The 17,467-nt window shown below is 46.7% G+C and overlaps 1 protein-coding gene across 1 annotated transcript in view; it reads left to right on the top strand.

The window, feature by feature from the left end:
* Positions 1–17,467, top strand: part of LOC119971944 (homeobox protein aristaless-like 4) — a 52,991-nt gene that overhangs the window by 12,230 nt on the left and 23,294 nt on the right. Inside the window, 2 exon segments of the mRNA XM_038808293.1 lie at positions 8,397–8,498; positions 8,501–8,694. Of these exon segments, the coding sequence (XP_038664221.1) occupies positions 8,397–8,498; positions 8,501–8,694 (296 nt within the window).

The raw sequence follows: 17,467 nt of genomic DNA on the forward strand, positions 1-17,467 counted from the left end.
AACAGTCAACAGTGGTTTCATGGTCATCATTAGACTTCTTAACTCCAGATTTTTATTGAATTCAAATTTCGCCATCTGCAGTGGTGGGATTTGAACCTGGGTCCCCAGAGCATGACTCTGAGTCTCTGGTTTATTAGTCCAGTGACAATACCACTATGCCAGTGCCTCCCCAGGCCAGAAATTCAGTGCAGTAATAATGGAGGGGGGGGGGGGGGGGGTGGGTGTATATCAATTATCCAAATATAGAATTGGATAGTCACAATTTACAGGGAAAAGTGAGGGAACCATTCCTGAAAGGCGTACAAGATTTTTTTCAATCAATGTGGTCCCAAACTCACCAGGAAGGAAGCGGTGCCAGACTTAGTTCTGTGTGTAAATTGAAGTAGGTGCTGTTTGAGCAGGAGAACATTTCAGGAATAGTGATCATAATGCCAAAAATACTTATGAAAAAAGACAAGATGTGATCATGTGTAAAAAGAAATATTGAACTGTTGGAGGGCCAGCTTTGAGGAGTTAAAAAGGTATTTGGACCAGATGGATTGGAATTAAAAAGTTGTTAAATGAAACAGTAATTGAACAATAGGCGCCTTTCAAAGAAGAAATAGTCCAGTTACTGAGCGGACACATTTCCATGAGAGGGAAATGAAGGGATTCCAAAGCTAGAGCTGCCAGGATCAGGAAAGATATAGAGATAACAGTGAGACAGAAAAAGAAGGCTTATAGAAACTATAACATTAATAATATAGTAGAGAACAAAGCTGCATATAAAGAAAAAGCACAGCAAAAATATAAAACTAAGAGGGAGAAAATCTGAGAATAGACTAGTGGCTAAAATAACATAGAATCTCCAAAGAAACACAAATAGCAAAAGGGTCAAAGGAAATTGGGGCAATCAGGGACAAGTTCTATTGAAGAGAGGAGGAATGGCTGAGGTACTAAATCACTACTTTATATCTGTCTTCAATAGATGAAACTGCCAATGTAGCAGTAAAGGAAAAGGCAATAGAAATATTTAATAGGATACAAGAGGATGCATTAAAACATTGTCAGTCCTCAATAATAGGAATGTCACCCAATCCAGATGGGGTGACTGAGCGAAATAAGAGGTATGGCGGAGGTGGGGGAGGGTGGGTAAAATTGCAGAGTCTCTGGCCACAATCTTCCAATTCTCCTTGGATATGGAAGGGTAGACATGGTGCCCAAAAAACTGAAGGATTACAAATGTTGCATCCACGTTTAAAAGATTAGGATAAACTTGACAACAGCCTAAAATGAATGGTGGGGAAACTTTCAAGAGATAATTAGCCAGGACAAATAATTTAACACTTGAAAAACTAGGGCTAATAAATGGACGGCTGCATGAATTTGTTACTGGCAAATTGTGTTTGAATAACTTCATTATTTTATTTAATGAAATGATGGAAGGGGATGATTTTGTGCACGCGTAGACTTCCAAAAGACATTTGACAAGTTTTGCTTTCAAATTTTTCCACGGGATGTGGTTAGACCAGCATTTGTTGCCAATTCCTATTTGCCCATGAGGTGGTGATGAGCTACCTTCCTGAACCACTACAGTCCCTGTGATGCAGGTGCTGAGGGCGGGTTTCCCAAATGTGGCAACAACATTTCAGGATAGAGTCCACAGTTGCAATCAAATTGAAAGACCAAGCGATGCACTACGAGCAGGTCATCCTCCTGACTGTATATATAAATTCAAGAATGTTCTCTAAGTAGGATTGCTTGTGGAACGTGAATCATTCACCAAATCCAGTATGCACTAACATGATCTATATAAATTTATCACAAAAAAACAGGGTTTTAAAAACTGTCTTCAGAATGTTCTGAGCAAACCTGAGGTACTGAGCACAAGAACCCAGGCACTAGAAAGAGTGAAGATAGCAAAGAGATTGGCCGAGGCATTGATTCAAGATAAGTGGCAGAAGGTGTAGAGGGGACATGAGGAAGACATTTTCACGCAGAGGGTAGTGGGAGACTGGAATTCACTTCCCAAGTTGGTGGTAGAGGCAGAGACCCTAAACTCTTTTAAAAAGTACCTGGATCTGCACCTCAAATGCTCTAAGCTAAAGAGCTATGGACCGGGTGCAGGAAAGTGGGATTAGAAAGGGCATCTGGTGTCCTCAGGCTGGCATGGACAAGATGGGCCAAATGGCCACCTTCTGCGCTGTAACCTTCCAAGATTCTTTGGAGTGTGAGAGACTATGAAGAACCGCTAGATGCCATTCAAATGGAATAATCCTGGACCGTGTAATGGAAGAGGAAGGTCAACCCAGGCATAGGTTATACTCGGGGCAGTGGCATTCGTTCAATGTCATGAAGGACATGTTCATGGAGAAAATATTTATTTACACAGACAGTGCTCAACAGCTGGTCAGGCAGTCGGTTAAGCATAGAAGGACACTAAAGTCACACACACACACAGACACTGGATGGTGCAATGGGAAAATGATAGGGGTTGTTATTCTGATCAAATCGACCAATGAATTGTTTATCTCAACCCGTTTTGCCAGTAGACATGAAGTACAGATCAGTGACACGTACAGTCAGGTCTCAGTTTGGATACCCCTCCACTGATGATTTTACTTCAGTATCTCCTTATTTGGTGCTGAAAGAACGCTGATACTAGCATGGGGGCAGGGGTGTAAATTTTAGGTGCGAAATGAAAGAAAAAGGACATAGTGACTGTTGGCATTTCGAGAAAGCCTTCCCAAATTTATACAGGCTTCAGCTGAAAAGAAGAACAATTGGTCAATGTGTAAAAATAACAACATACAAAGTTACACACAGCACATGTGATGAGAAGTGATGTGTAACAACCGGGGGTGGGGGGAAACCAAGGAAATGCTGCCCCACCCACCACCCACCAGGAACAATCAGATTGTGTTGAGATCAGGAGTAAAGATGTCTTTCTTCAATTGTGTAAAAAAAACCTCTGAGAGACCGCACCTGGAGGTTTGTATCCAGTTTTGATCTCCTTACCTATTTGCTATAGAGGGGGTGCAATGGAGGTTCCCCAGCCCACTCCTGGGATGGTGGGATTGTTTTATGAGGAGAGATTGGGGGAAACTGGGCCTGGATTCTCTGCAGTTTCCAAGAATCAGAGGTGATCTGATTGAAACTTACAAATTTCTTAAAGGGAGTGTGACAGGGTGAGTGTGGATAGGATGTGTCCTCTGTCTGTGATTCTAGAACCAGGGACACAGTCTCAGAATAGGAGATGGGCTCGTTCGGACTGAGATTAGGATGAATTTCTTCACTCGGTGAGTGGGGAACCTTTGGAATTCTTGACCCCAGAGGGCTGTGGAAGCTCAATCATTGATCGGTGTTCTGCTGGGCACCCCTGACGCCAGCCTAACTCCATGGCTGGCATTACACCACTGGTGTTTTCACACTGCAACCCCAACTCTGATCAAAGGTCCTATCTTCAGTGTACCCCGGGAAACTCAGATTGCAAGGAGGGGGGGGGGGGGGGGGGGGGGGGGGGGCGACATCCTGGATCCTGTTGGGAGGGATCCTGGATCCTATAAACTCGACTCTCAAAAGTTTCGCGAAACAGGGAATGCCCACCAGCTGACTGGGAATGTGCCAACACCACAATGCATTCCAGTGTCACACAATCATGGTCAAGAAACGGCCCTCCTGGAGAAGGGGGGGTGAGTCAGTGCCTTGGATCGAAATTCGGTTTGTCCATAATACCTGCAGAGGTTTAAACCCAGGGCGTAGATGAGGATGATGTGACTGAATAGGCAAACTTTACAGTTTCGATCATTACAGGACGGGTTCACTGGAAAGGCTAGAATAGTAACAACTTCCTCTGGAGTATATTAAAGAAACTTGAGTTCACAATCTGTGCCAAATGTTAATCTAACCATGGTCGGGAAGACATGTTATAAATTTTACACTGGCATATCTGAAGATGAGAGTTTGTGTGAATCCTTGCACAGATATCTGTAACCACCCCCCCCCCCTCTCTCTCTCTCTCCCCCGCCCACTCTTCCGAATCCGTTTTGAACACCATTTAGCGATTAAACCGCGCGGACATCTTCGCTCGCAGAGGCTCCGATTCGGTAAAGGCAACCAAGGATTGATTTCCACAACTTTGTTACAATTAACCGCAGACTCCTCGCAACAATTGCACTCGTATTAAACTTCCTTCAACTGGCGTTGCCCCCAAGGTCCAATATAACTCGGTTCAAGCGAGAGTCCAGCGGTGCACATCTGTACCTGAACATCTGGCTGCACCTCTGGTCAAAAGGCGTGGATCTCTCGACAAGATAGCGTGATCACTTCAAAGTGCGCGCGTTTAATCTGATCCCAGGTAAAGGGGCTATGACTACAATCTCAGTTTGAATATAAGGAAGGGGTGTGGGTGTTGTATTCTTGTTGGATTTCGACCACTTAAAACACACTTGGTAAGTTGCAATGTAGAATGGGAGTCTGTGCACATTATCTGCACATTACCGGCCTGGTTCGAGAGTTCATTGTGCGTTTTCTTTTTGAAACACGCCTCCAATTCCCCTTTCCTCCCTCCCTCCCTCTTCTGTAACATGTTGTGAATGATTGTGTCTCTGTGAGTTGAAGCCTGGGAGCGGCTGCACGCTCCACGTCCTTCCTGATCCTGCGATGTGTGGGTTTATTTGGGGAGATTGAGCACACATGGGGCAATGACGCAGTTTCTTGGGCCATTTTCCGCTCCTTAAATCACAGGAGCTGAGCTGGGCTGAGAAAGAGAGAGAGGGAGGGAGGGAGGGAGAGAGAGACAGAGGGAGGGAGGGAGAGAGAGAGGGAGGGAGGGAGGGAGAGAGAGACAGAGGGGAGGGAGGGAGAGAGGGAGGGAGGGAGAGAGAGAGGGAGAGAGAGAGAGGGAGGGAGGGAGAGAGAGAGGGAGAGAGAGGGAGAGAGAGTTCACTTTCACTTTGAACCCCCCTTCCCCTCCCCCTAAACAAAACTCTGATCAAACCCACATTGGCTCCTTGTATCTGGCAGGAGGTCCTCCTTCTCACTCATCAAACCCTTTGCACCAAAAATTAACAGGAATCTCCAAACTTCCGGGAGAAGGTCTGCCCAGCTGTTCGACTGCGAAACCCGGAGTGCGGAAATTTGCTTTTTTTTGTAATTGAATTTTGCCGAGTACGGCAGCGGTTAGAAGGTAAGAGCCGTCCTCATTCTGGACATCCTGTCAAGTTGCTCAGTGTGTGGGACAGCAGGGAAATGCGGGTACATTGGGATTTGCTCTTTTCCAATCAATTGGTCCCTTTGACGCCGACTATTGTCTGTTTAAAAAAAAAAACAACCACGGAACCCCGTGGGCCACAATCAGGAAGCTTCTCTGAAACCTGGGCTGAGGAGCAGGGATGGCCCAGCTATGTTCCCCATGGCCATTACCTTACTCGCTCTGCCTCTTCTCTAGCGGGACTGTTAATGGGACAATAAAGATTTATTTTTTGAAAGTGCAGCAGACCCAAGCCTTATGTCATATGTTAAAACGGGTAGCTCTCCAAACGAAACTTAATTAATTAAAATGTCAGGGTTTATTTGTTAAAACGACAGGGTATAGTTATTAAAATGTCAAGGTATATTTATTAAAATTTCAGGATATATTTATTAAAATTTCAGGATATATTTATTAAAATGTCAAGGTATATTTATTAAAATGTCAAGGTATATTTCTTAAAATTTCAGGATATATTTATTAAAATTTCAGGATATATTTATTAAAATGTCAGGGTATATTTATTAAAATTTCAGGGTATATTAAAATTTCAGGGTATATTAAAATTTCAGGGTATATTTATTAAAATGTCAGGGTATATTTATTAAAATTTCAGGGTATATTAAAATTTCAGGGTATATTTATTAAAATGTCAGGGTATATTTATTAAAATTTCAGGGTATATTAAAATTTCAGGATATATTTATTAAAATTTCAGGGTATATTTCCATATGCGTTCAGATCATTAGGGTTGGACATATACCAGCTTTATAGAAGCGACCATCATTACACCAATGTTTCTCCGAGACTGTGAAACATATATTATCCGTTCGGCAGTATTGTTTTGTACCTGGTTCAGTGCACGCACACATTTTGTACCCGCAGTATAAATTGCTACCTTCTGCATTTCCAGGGTCTGTTCTGTGTTGGAATTATGGAATTTAAAAATGAACACACATTGAGGGTTTGGGGTCTCAATGGGGGCTCCCAGAGTTAGCACACGGCTGTGTCTTAACACATATGTTTCCTGCAGTAACACTCTAGGCAGCACTGCCTGCCCTTATCGGGCACGAAGGGATGATTTAGCGTTTGAGACAATCGGAATAAGGAACGTCTCGTTGAAGGGTCTTGTTGGATTTCAGATGATTCCCGGGGACCTTTCTGTTATTGATCCATTCTCCCAATTACTGGGGAAACATACTGAGTTTAGCAGAAAATGACGTTTCTTGGTAAACAATACATTTATTCAGACAATAAAACTTGTTGGAAGGTGTTGCCCAAGCAAATCGCTGCCCAGTACATCAGGAATTCAGACATCCCTCCTTGCAAATTGTTACATCCGTGGTTTCAATATCAACGTTTCACAACACGCCCCGGATTTGATCATTGATCAATATCGAATTATATTAAATACAGAACGAGAGAGAGCGATAGGAAGAGTTGAGAATGAACTGGTTGTGTGATTTCTCCAGATTGCACAGCGGTACTGATAGTCAGCGGTATTTTCACCGCAATGTTCAATAATTCGTGTATATACACAAGAATCGCAACATGTATTCATTTGGGTGGGGGGGGGGGGGGGGGGGTGAACAATTTCAGACTGCCCATTGAAGGACTTGCTTAAAAGAGAATTTCCCAACTTCACCTAAAACCATCCGAGATCGCCAGGGTGGCAAAGACGAGTTATTTCCCCAACATTTTGAAGGCTGGCCTCATTTTCCCTGTGCAAGCTCAGGGCCTGCAGTGGGCCAGAGGAAGGCAAGGAATTTGTGCGGGCTGCCAACGACTGAAATGGGCCTGTATTAGAAAGGGAGGCGATTGAGAGAGAGGCCGTGATTGCCATGGCCCAGAATGTGCGGTGCGTGGAAGGTTTTAACATTTTATGGAATGGCACAAAATATCCTACAAGTCATGGACTATAATCATATATCCGGGGAAATTGTATTTACACACACAAACACACACACACACATTGTTTTAACCGGATCAAAATAATGTAATGATTAGAATTCTCTAACATTCCCATTTACTGCCTTTTAAACTAATCTTGCAAAATTACAATCTGGTTAAGTGTCACTCATTGAAATATCATGTCCCCCCCCCCCCCCCCCCCTCCCCTTCCCAATTATGTTGTGGTATGAAGAGACGTTGCCATTTTTTATTTTGTTCAATTTGAAGTTCAATTTCTTCAATAAACTCCGCTGTTCTGTGCAATGAAGAGTGTTGGGAAATTTCCACCGCCAGGTTAGCAAGTTAACAGTGAAATGAATGCACGATGGGGTCATCGAAGAAGCAGCGAAGCTGCTTTGTGTGGGACGCGTGTTAGAAACACGGACACGGCGCCTAGACACACATATTAGGAGCGTTTTAATCTCGAAACGGTTTTCCAGTGGGTTACCTACCCCTCCACACCCATGTGCACCTCTCAATGAAGCCTGTTTTGAAGACAATGCGTTATTTTCACAGTAACTTCATTGCAGTGTTAGTGCAATTTGCGACAACAATAAGGATTATTATCAAATCCTGTTTGAACGCTGGGATTAACCGGCAGCAGGGCGATTGGTACCAGTTTGAAATCTAGTGAGATGTGCATAAAAAAAACACTGAGGATCTGTCAGCAGATGGTGGGGTTCAATGAGTGCAAATCTGTTTTAATTCTAACCAGGGAGAGTTTCCCCCACTTTGCACAGTCCAATGTCTTTATCCTGTACAAACTCAAATAGTCACAGTCCAAGGAACAGCGAAAGAAAGGTTTACCTGCCTGGGCCATTCCTGTGGGACAGGCTGTGCGGATATTGAGCCGGGATTAACGAATAGACTGTGCACATTGGAAGTATAACTGGAGCGATACCAGAACAGGCGCCCTGTTTATTCTGCGCCTAAAGTAACATTTCTGGACAAGGTCACAGCTGCATAAACATATGGCAAAGTCACGAACCTTTGGAAAACCCGAGGCTGTAGAATCAATTCCACGCGTTTTAAATGCTTTCTGCAACATTTTCTGGCGAGGTCCCAACACATTGGAATTTATAGTAATTGGGAATATTGAAGAAAAGTTTTAATTGCAATTGGATTCGCCACTGGAAAAGTTGAAGAGATTATTAAACATTGCAATGGGATGTCCAATCTATATCCAATCTCAATTTTGTATCTGTTTCCTCCTCAGCTAAAGACAGTTCACTGGGAGAGGCCGACTTGCCCCAAAGCCCTGACGCTGCCGTCATGGACAGTCCCTACCTCAATGTCAAGGAAGCGGGAATAAAAGCAGCAATAGCGAAATGCCCAACGTTATGGAGAAAGGAGACAGCGACAGTAACAAGGGCAAGAAGCGCCGCAACAGGACCACCTTCACTAGTTACCAGCTGGAGGAACTGGAAAAGGTTTTTCAAAAGACTCATTATCCTGACGTCTATGCAAGGGAGCAGCTCGCTTTGAGAACTGACCTGACAGAGGCTCGAGTACAGGTAAACAGTGAGGATCACTCCCTCCATCCTTCTCACTCTCCCTCTCACCCTCCATCCCTCCCTCATTCGCTCCCTCCATCCTTCTCAGCCCCCCTCTCTCCCTCCCTCTCTCCTCTCCCTCCCTCCTTCCCTCTCACCCTCCCTCTCTCCCTCCATCCCTCCCTCATTCCCTACCTCCACCCTTCTCACCCCACTCACCCTCCCTCCCTCCTCTCTCTCCCTCCCTCTCTCTCTCACCCTTTTCCCCTTCCTTCTCCCCTCTCTCCCTCTCTCCTCTCCCTCCCTCCTTCCCTCTCACCCTCCCTCTCTCCCTCCATCCCTCCCTCATTCCCTACCTCCACCCTTCTCACCCCCCACTCACCCTCCCTCCCTCCTCTCTCTCCCTCCCTCTCTCTCTCTCTCACCCTTTCCCCCTCCCTTCTCCCCTCTCTCCTTCCTTCCTTCTCACCATCCCTCTCTCCCTCCTTCCCTGGCCCTCTCCTCCTTCCCTCTTTCTCGCTCCCTCCCTCCTTCGCTCTCTCTCCCTCCTTCCCCCTCTCTCTTCCTCCTTCATTCTCTCCCTCCCTCTCTCTCTCCCACCTTCATTCCCTTTCTCTTCCTCCTTCCCTCTCTCCCTCCCTCCTTCCTTCTCTCCCTCCCTCCTCTCTCTCCCTCCTCCCCTCTCTCTTCCCCCCACCCCTCCCTCCCTCCGCGGAAAGTCAGCTTTATCACTAACATAAGGAACACAACAGCACAGTTTATTTGCGTGGGATATCAGCTCCAAACCGGGTTAACCCGCTCCGTCCATTTCATTCATGTTCCCCGGGTAAACATTGGGACAACTTTAAATAATCGCTCTCCGCAGAACTAACCGATTGGGCATTTCTACTGGACACGGTTATCCAAGAATTACAGCTGACACTTACATAATTGAACTGATGGCGTAAAACAATTTCAAAATTAATAATTGTGCTGAATCTTTGAACCAACCAGAGAGAATGTGGCGTCGATTTGACAATGAGTTTATTCGATATAAAAATGCTGCTTGCTCTTGAGGGAGAGGTGTCTGTCACCCCAGAGAGGCCCAGCCTGCTCCTTAGGAGGGTCTCAGTCTGCTCTTTAAGGAGGGTCCCAGCCTGCTCCTTAGGAGGGTCTCAGTCTGCTCCTTAGGAGGGTCTCAGTCTGCTCTTTAAGGAGGGTCTCAGTCGGCTCTTTAAGGAGGGTCCCAGCCTGCTCCTTAGGAGGGTCTCAGTCTGCTCTTTAAGGAGGGTCTCAGTCGGCTCTTTAAGGAGGGTCCCAGTCTGCTCTTTAAGGAGGGTCCCAGCCTGCTCTTTAAGGAGGGTCCCAGTCTGTTGCTTAGGAGGGTCTCAGTCTGCTCTTTAAGGAGGGTCCCAGTCGGCTCTTTAAGGAGGGTCCAGCCTGCTCCTTAGGAGGGTCTCAGTCTGCTCTTTAAGGAGGGTCCAGCCTGCTCCTTAGGAGGGTCTCAGTCTGCTCTTTAAGGAGGGTCCCATGCCTGCTCCTTAGGAGGGTCCCAGTCGGCTCTTTAAGGAGGGTCCCAGTCTGTTGCTTAGGAGGGTCTCAGTCTGCTCTTTAAGGAGGGTCCCAGTCGGCTCTTTAAGGAGGGTCCAGCCTGCTCCTTAGGAGGGTCTCAGTCTGCTCTTTAAGGAGGGTCCAGCCTGCTCCTTAGGAGGGTCTCAGTCTGCTCTTTAAGGAGGGTCCCATGCCTGCTCCTTAGGAGGGTCCCAGTCGGCTCTTTAAGGAGGGTCCAGCCTGCTCCTTAGGAGGGTCTCAGTTTGCTCTTTAAGGAGGGTCCAGCCTGCTCCTTAGGAGGGTCTCAGTCTGCTCTTTAAGGAGAATCCCATGCCTGCTCCTTAGGAGGGTCTCAGTCTGCTCTTTAAGGAGGGTCTCAGTCGGCTCTTTAAGGAGGGTCTCAGTCGGCTCTTTAAGGAGGGTCCCAGTCTGCTCTTTAAGGAGGGTCCCAGCCTGCTCTTTAAGGAGGGTCCCAGTCTGCTCTTTAAGGAGGGTCCCAGTCTGCTCTTTAAGGAGGGTCCCAGCCTGCTCCTAAGTAGGGTCCCAGCCTGCTCTTTAAGGAAGGTACCAGTCGGCTCTTTAAGGAGGGTCCCAGTCTGCTCCTTAGGAGGGTCTCAGCCTGCTCTTTAAGGAAGGTCCCAGTCGGCTCTTTAAGGAGGGTCCCAGTCTGCTCCTTAGGAGGGTCCCAGCCTGCTGCTTAGGAGGGTCCCAGTCTGCTCCTTAGGAGGGTTCCAGCCTGCTCTTTAAGGAGGGTCTCAGTCGGCTCTTTAAGGAGGGTCCCAGTCTGCTCTTTAAGGAGGGTCCCAGCCTGCTCCTTAGGAGGGTCCCAGTCTGCTCTTTAAGGAGTGTCCCAGTCGGCTCTTTAAGGAGGGTCCCAGTCTGCTCTTTAAGGAGGGTTCCAGTCTGCTCCTTAGGAGGGTCTCAGTCTGCTCTTTAAGGAAGGTCCCAGTCTGCACTTTAAGGAGGGTCCCAGTCGGCTCTTTAAGGAAGGTCTCAGTCTGCTCTTTAAGGAGGGTCCCAGTCGGCTCTTTAAGGAGGGTCCCAGTCGGCTCTTTAAGGAGGGTCCCAGTCTGCTACTTAGGAGGGTCTCAGTCTGCTCCTTAGGAGGGTCCCAGCCTGCTCTTTAAGGAGGGTCCCAGTCTGCTCCTTAGGAGGGTCCCAGCCTGCTCTTTAAGGAGGGTCTCAGTCGGCTCTTTAAGGAGTGTCCCAGCCTGCTCTTTAAGGAGGGTCTCAGTCGGCTCTTTAAGGAGGGTCCCAGCCTGCTCTTTAAGGAGGGTCCCAGTCGGCTCTTTAAGGAGGGCCCCAGTCTGCTCCTTAGGAGGGTCCCAGTCTGCTCCTTAGGAGGGTCCCAGTCTGCTCTTTAAGGAGGGTCCCAGCCTGCTCTTTAAGGAAGGTCCCAGTCGGCTCTTTAAGGAGGGTCCCAGTCTGCTCTTTAAGGAGGGTCCCAGTCTGCTCTTTAAGGAGGGTCCCAGCCTGCTCCTTAGGAGGGTCTCAGTCTGCTCTTTAAGGAAGGTCTCAGTCGGCTCTTTAAGGAGGGTCCCAGCCTGCTCCTTAGGAGGGTCCCAGTCTGCTCCTTAGGAGGGTCTCAGTCTGCTCTTTAAGGAAGGTCTCAGTCGGCTCTTTAAGGAGTGTCCCAGTCGGCTCTTTAAGGAGGGTCCCAGTCTGCTCTTTAAGGAGGGTCCAGCCTGCTCTTTAAGGAAGGTCCCAGTCTGCTCCTTAGGAGGTTCTCAGTCTGCTCTTTAAGGAGGGTCCCAGCCTGCTCTTTAAGGAGGGTCCCAGTCTGCTTCTTAGGAGGGTCTCAGTCTGCTCCTTAGGAGGGTCTCAGTCGGCTCTTTAAGGAGGGTCTCAGTCTGCTCTTTAAGGAGGGTCCCAGCCTGCCCTTTAAGGAGGGTCTCAGTCTGCTCTTTAAGGAGGGTCCCAGTCTGCTCTTTAAGGAGGGTCTCAGTCGGTTCTTTAAGGAGGGTCCCAGTCTGCTCTTTAAGTAAGGTCCCATGCCTGCTCCTTAGGAGGGTCGCAGTCGGCTCTTTAAGGAGGGTCTCAGTCGGCTCTTTAAGGAGGGTCCCAATCGGCTCTTTAAGGAGGGCCCAATCCTGGCAACTTTAACCAATATTTTATTGTATTTGAAACGGACTCCGCAAATCTCGCTTCCGTCAAGTTCTATTTTTTTTTTTGCAAAGTGAACAAGAATAAAGAAATGAAGCTGTTTGAATAGATTGTCAGAGAAGGCGGCAGCTTCAAAACTCATTCGTAACAGTGATGTAGCGCCCACTTTAAAAATGGAAGCGCAAAATTCAATTTGGCACCGTGACTTTCTAAAGCAGCACAGTGTAAAATCAGAGAGGCACATCCTTGGAAATATCCAACAAGATCAGCGTGAGGCTGCTGGAGCTGGGATATCATTCAAGGGAATTGAGGAAGATTAGAGTAACTGGTGGGACTGGCGGTTGGAAGGTTTGGATATTGGGATGGAGGCCTGATGTAGAGTGAGGTTGGTATTCATGTGGAACTCTTGTGCTGATGTTAGCCCTGTGACATGTTTCATTGCACTGGGAAACCTAAACTCCGGGATTGCAAACACATAAACCACTCAATCAGAACCGAGTCCCAAACTAACCTGGGACAAGGAGGAGTTTACTTTTGGGAATGGAAGTTGTTTCTGGAATCTTTATTTCATGCATTTTATATTATTTTTTCGGATTAAGGACTCGGATTAAGAAATTAATTCAGGTTAAAACTTCCCCCTCCACAGCCCGAGTTTCCCGCCCCTCTCTGTGATCAGTATCTTTCTGCTTTACATGTTCCACTCGCTGGCAGAGGCCGTTTCATCAGAAAGTAAATATATTCCCTCGCCACGGAGCCCCAAACAGTCGAACTCTGTGCTGAACTGTAATAATGAATCGTGTGAAGACCCTATTTATAGAACTCCATCGAAACTGCGAGCGAATTAAAGGGAAGGAAATTAAACACACAAATCAAAACACAGCTCAGTTTCAGGACTCTCCCATCAAGTCCTATTCCCGATCTTTTTGGAGATAAAGCGTCTCTGCTTTCAGCCTCGAGTTTCATTCCCCCGTTTGAAAAAAAAAGATCTGACCCCTTTCACTATTTCTAACCAACTCCACACAATCTTTTCACAGCAGATTCTTTCACCCTGATTTTTTTTTGGGGGGGGGGGGGGGCGTGGTTGGGTGTCACAAGTCTTGGATCCATCGTGGGGGCACAGCATTAACCAAAATGCAAAAAGTCCTGCCCAAGAGGCGCTGGAGCACCCGGTCGCTATATTTAATCAGAATGTGACCCACAGACACACCCACCCCCGGTGAAGTCAAATAGGTGCCGCCACCCTCACACCCATCAGCTTTTCATATCAGAAACATTGAGCCCAGTTTCACATTTACCGAGCCAACGTTATTACTTTTGATCTGGAAGTGCTGGAAATGAGTGGACGCTTTTTTTCTTCGAAAGGAACAATTGTTGCGATTATAAACGGGAACACAAGCGTTTTCAAGGCTAGGGCATGTTCTAGGTTTGAAATGTTTAGTCAGCTGGGCAGCAATGGGAAAAACTTTAAACCTCGCATTATTAAAGTTGCGATGGTTATTAGCACCTTAAATACCTTGATTGTACACACACACCTTGTACACAAACCACACACACATTACAGACCTTGTAACACACAACAAACCTTACACACAAAACTCACACTACACACATATTGTACACACGCAACAAACTTTACACACACACACACAAAACACAATTTCACACCACACATATTTTGCACACACAACAAACTTTACACACACACAAAACACACCTTACACACCTACACACATTTTACATACACAACAAACTTTACACACACACACACAATACACCTTACACACCTACACACTTATCTTACACATACAATACACGACACATTTTACACACTACACAAATCTTTTTTTAAAAACTATTTTTATTAAAGATATTGGATACATGTACATGAAAATCTCAGAAGACCAAACCTCAATATGAACAGAAATCACAGGCGCTCACCATCCCCCGATGGCGACACCCTAACACACCCACCTTCCTAATTGCACCCCCACCCCCTCATCTCCCCCCAGCCCTGCTAACCCATTAATTCACCTTGAAAAAAATCAATCAACAGTTTCCACCTCTCTGGGTGAAGCCCTCCACAGACCCCCACACGACACAAACCTTACACACCTACACAAAAAGCACAGACATGGTACACTAGACACCTTTCACACACAATACACATACCTCGCACACAACACACCTTACACACAACATATGGGGCAATACCGTATTGGCACAGTGATCAACACTGCTGCCTCACAGTGCCAGGGACCCCGGTTCAATTCTGGCCTTGGGTGACTGTGAGGAGTTTGCACATTCTCCTCTTGTCCTTTTAAAACATATGTTCATAGGACATAGGAGTCACAGGTCTGGGCCATCACTTATTGCCTATCCCTAATTGCCCTTGAGGAGGCAGTTACAAGTCAACCCCTGTGGGTCTGGAGTCATATGTAGACCAGACCGGGTAAGGATGGCAGATTTCCTTCCCTAAAGGACATCAGTGAACGAGATGGGTTTTTACGACAATCGACAATGGTTTCATGGTCATCATTAGACTTTTCATTCCAGATTTTTATTGAATTCAAATTTCACCATCTGCAGGATTTGAACCTGGGTCCCCAGAACCATTAATCTGGGTCTCTGGTTAACTAGACCAATGTGTCTGCTTCGTCTAGTTTCCTTCCACAGGTTAGATGGATTCACCATACTAAATTGTCACTTCGTAACCAAAGATTGAGTGAGGTTACAAGGATGGGGTAGGGGTGGACCTATGTGGGGTGCTCATTCAGAGGGTCAGTGCAGACTCGATGGGTCGAATGGCTTCCTCCTGCATGTAGGATTCTATGACTACACAACACATCTCAAACACAGAACTCTTCAAAAACTACACAACACAAACCCCCACACACCTAAACACTACACAACTCAAACCTCACACACTCACCTCAAACACTACACAACCCAAACCTCACACACACACCTCAAACACTACACAACTCAAACCTCACACACACACCTCAAACACTACACAACTCAAACCTCACACACCTCAAACACTATACAACACAAATCTCACACACACCTCAAAACTCTACACGACACAGACCTCAAACACTTCAAATCACAAACCTCACACACACCTCAAACACTGCACAACACAAACCTCACACACACCTCAAACACTACACAACACATACCTCACACACACCTCAAACACTACACAACACAAACATCCCACACACCTTCCACGCTACACAACACAAACCTCACACATACCTCAAACACTACACAACTCAAACCTCACACACACCTCAAACACTACACAACTCAAACCTCATACACACACCTCAAACACTACACAACACAAACCTCCCACACCTCAAACACTACACAACACAAACCTTCCACACTACACAACACAAACCTCCTGCACACCTCACACACTACACAACACATACCTCACACACACCTCAAACACTACACAGCTCAAACCTCCTGCACACCTCAAACACTACACAATCAAACCTCACACACACACACCTCAAACACTACACAACACAAATCTCCCACACACCTCAAACACTACACAGCACAAACCTCCCACACACCTTAGACACTACAAAACACAAACCTCACACACACCTCAAACACTACACAGCACAAACCTCACACAAGACCTCAAACACTGCACAAGACAAACCTCACACACACTTCAAACACTACACAATACACACACACTCCTCAAACACTACACAATACACACCTCAAACACTGCACAACACACACCTCAAACACTACGCAAACATCACACACACTTCAAACACTACACAACACAAACCCCCCACACACCACAAACACTACACAACACAAACATCCCACACACCTTCCACGCTACACAACACAAACCTCACACATACCTCAAACACTACACAACTCAAACCTCACACACACACACCTCAAACTCTACACAACACGAACGTCCCACACACCTCAAACACTACACAACACAAACCTCCCACACACTTCAAACACTACAAAACACAAACCTCACACACACCTCAAACACTACACAACACAAACATCCCACACCTCAAGCACGACACAACACAAATCTCCCACACACCTCAAACACTACACAACAGACACCTCAAACACTACACAACACACACCTCAAACGCTACACGACACAAACCTCACACACACACCTCAAACACTACACAACACAAACCTCCCACACACTTCAAACACTACAAAACACAAACCTCACACACACCTCAAATACTACATAACACAAACATCCCGCACCTCAAGCACGACACAACACAAATCTCCCACACACCTCAAACACTACACAACACAAACGAACGTCCCACGTTGGGGGGGGGGGGGGGGGGGACTGGATCTCCTCATTTTCTCCTCACATCTCCCAGCCTCCCGCCGCACTACGGTTGACATTTGCTAAACTGGGTGACTGAGGGCGGAGAGCTGGGAATCTGCCCTTCCTCTGCCTGGGAATGAATCATTCCCTCTCTTCCCAGCTGGAAAGATCCCACTGGCACTATCCCACTGGAACCATCCCCTGGAAATATCCCAGTGGAACTATCCCCCTGGAAAGATTCCACTGGAACTATCCCACTGGAACTATTCCCCTGGAACTATCCCACTGGAACTATCCCCCTGGAAAGATCCCACTGGAACTATCCCCCTGGAACTATCCCACTGGAACTATCCCACTGGAACTATCCCCCTGGAACTATCCCACTGGAACTATCCCCCTGGAAATATCCCCCTGGAACTATCCCCCTGGAAATATCCCCCTGGAAAGATCCCACTGGAACTATCCCCCTGGAACTATCCCACTGGCCCTATCCCCCTGGAAAGATCCCACTGGAACTATCCCCCTGGAACTATCCCACTGGAACTATCCCCCTGGAACTATCCCCCTGGAAAGATTCCACTGGAACTATCCCACTGGAACTATTCCCCTGGAACTATCCCACTGGAACTATCCCCCTGGAACTATCCCACTGGAACAATCCCCCTGGTAAGATCCCACTGGAACTATCCCCCTGGAACTATCCCACTGGAACAATCCCCCTGGTAAGATCCCACTGGAACTATCCCCCTGGAAATATCCCCCTGGAAAGATCCCACTGGAACTATCCCCCTGGAAATA

This window comes from Scyliorhinus canicula, chromosome 9 (assembly GCF_902713615.1).
Source record: "Scyliorhinus canicula chromosome 9, sScyCan1.1, whole genome shotgun sequence".
Classification (NCBI taxonomy): Eukaryota; Metazoa; Chordata; class Chondrichthyes; order Carcharhiniformes; family Scyliorhinidae; genus Scyliorhinus; species Scyliorhinus canicula.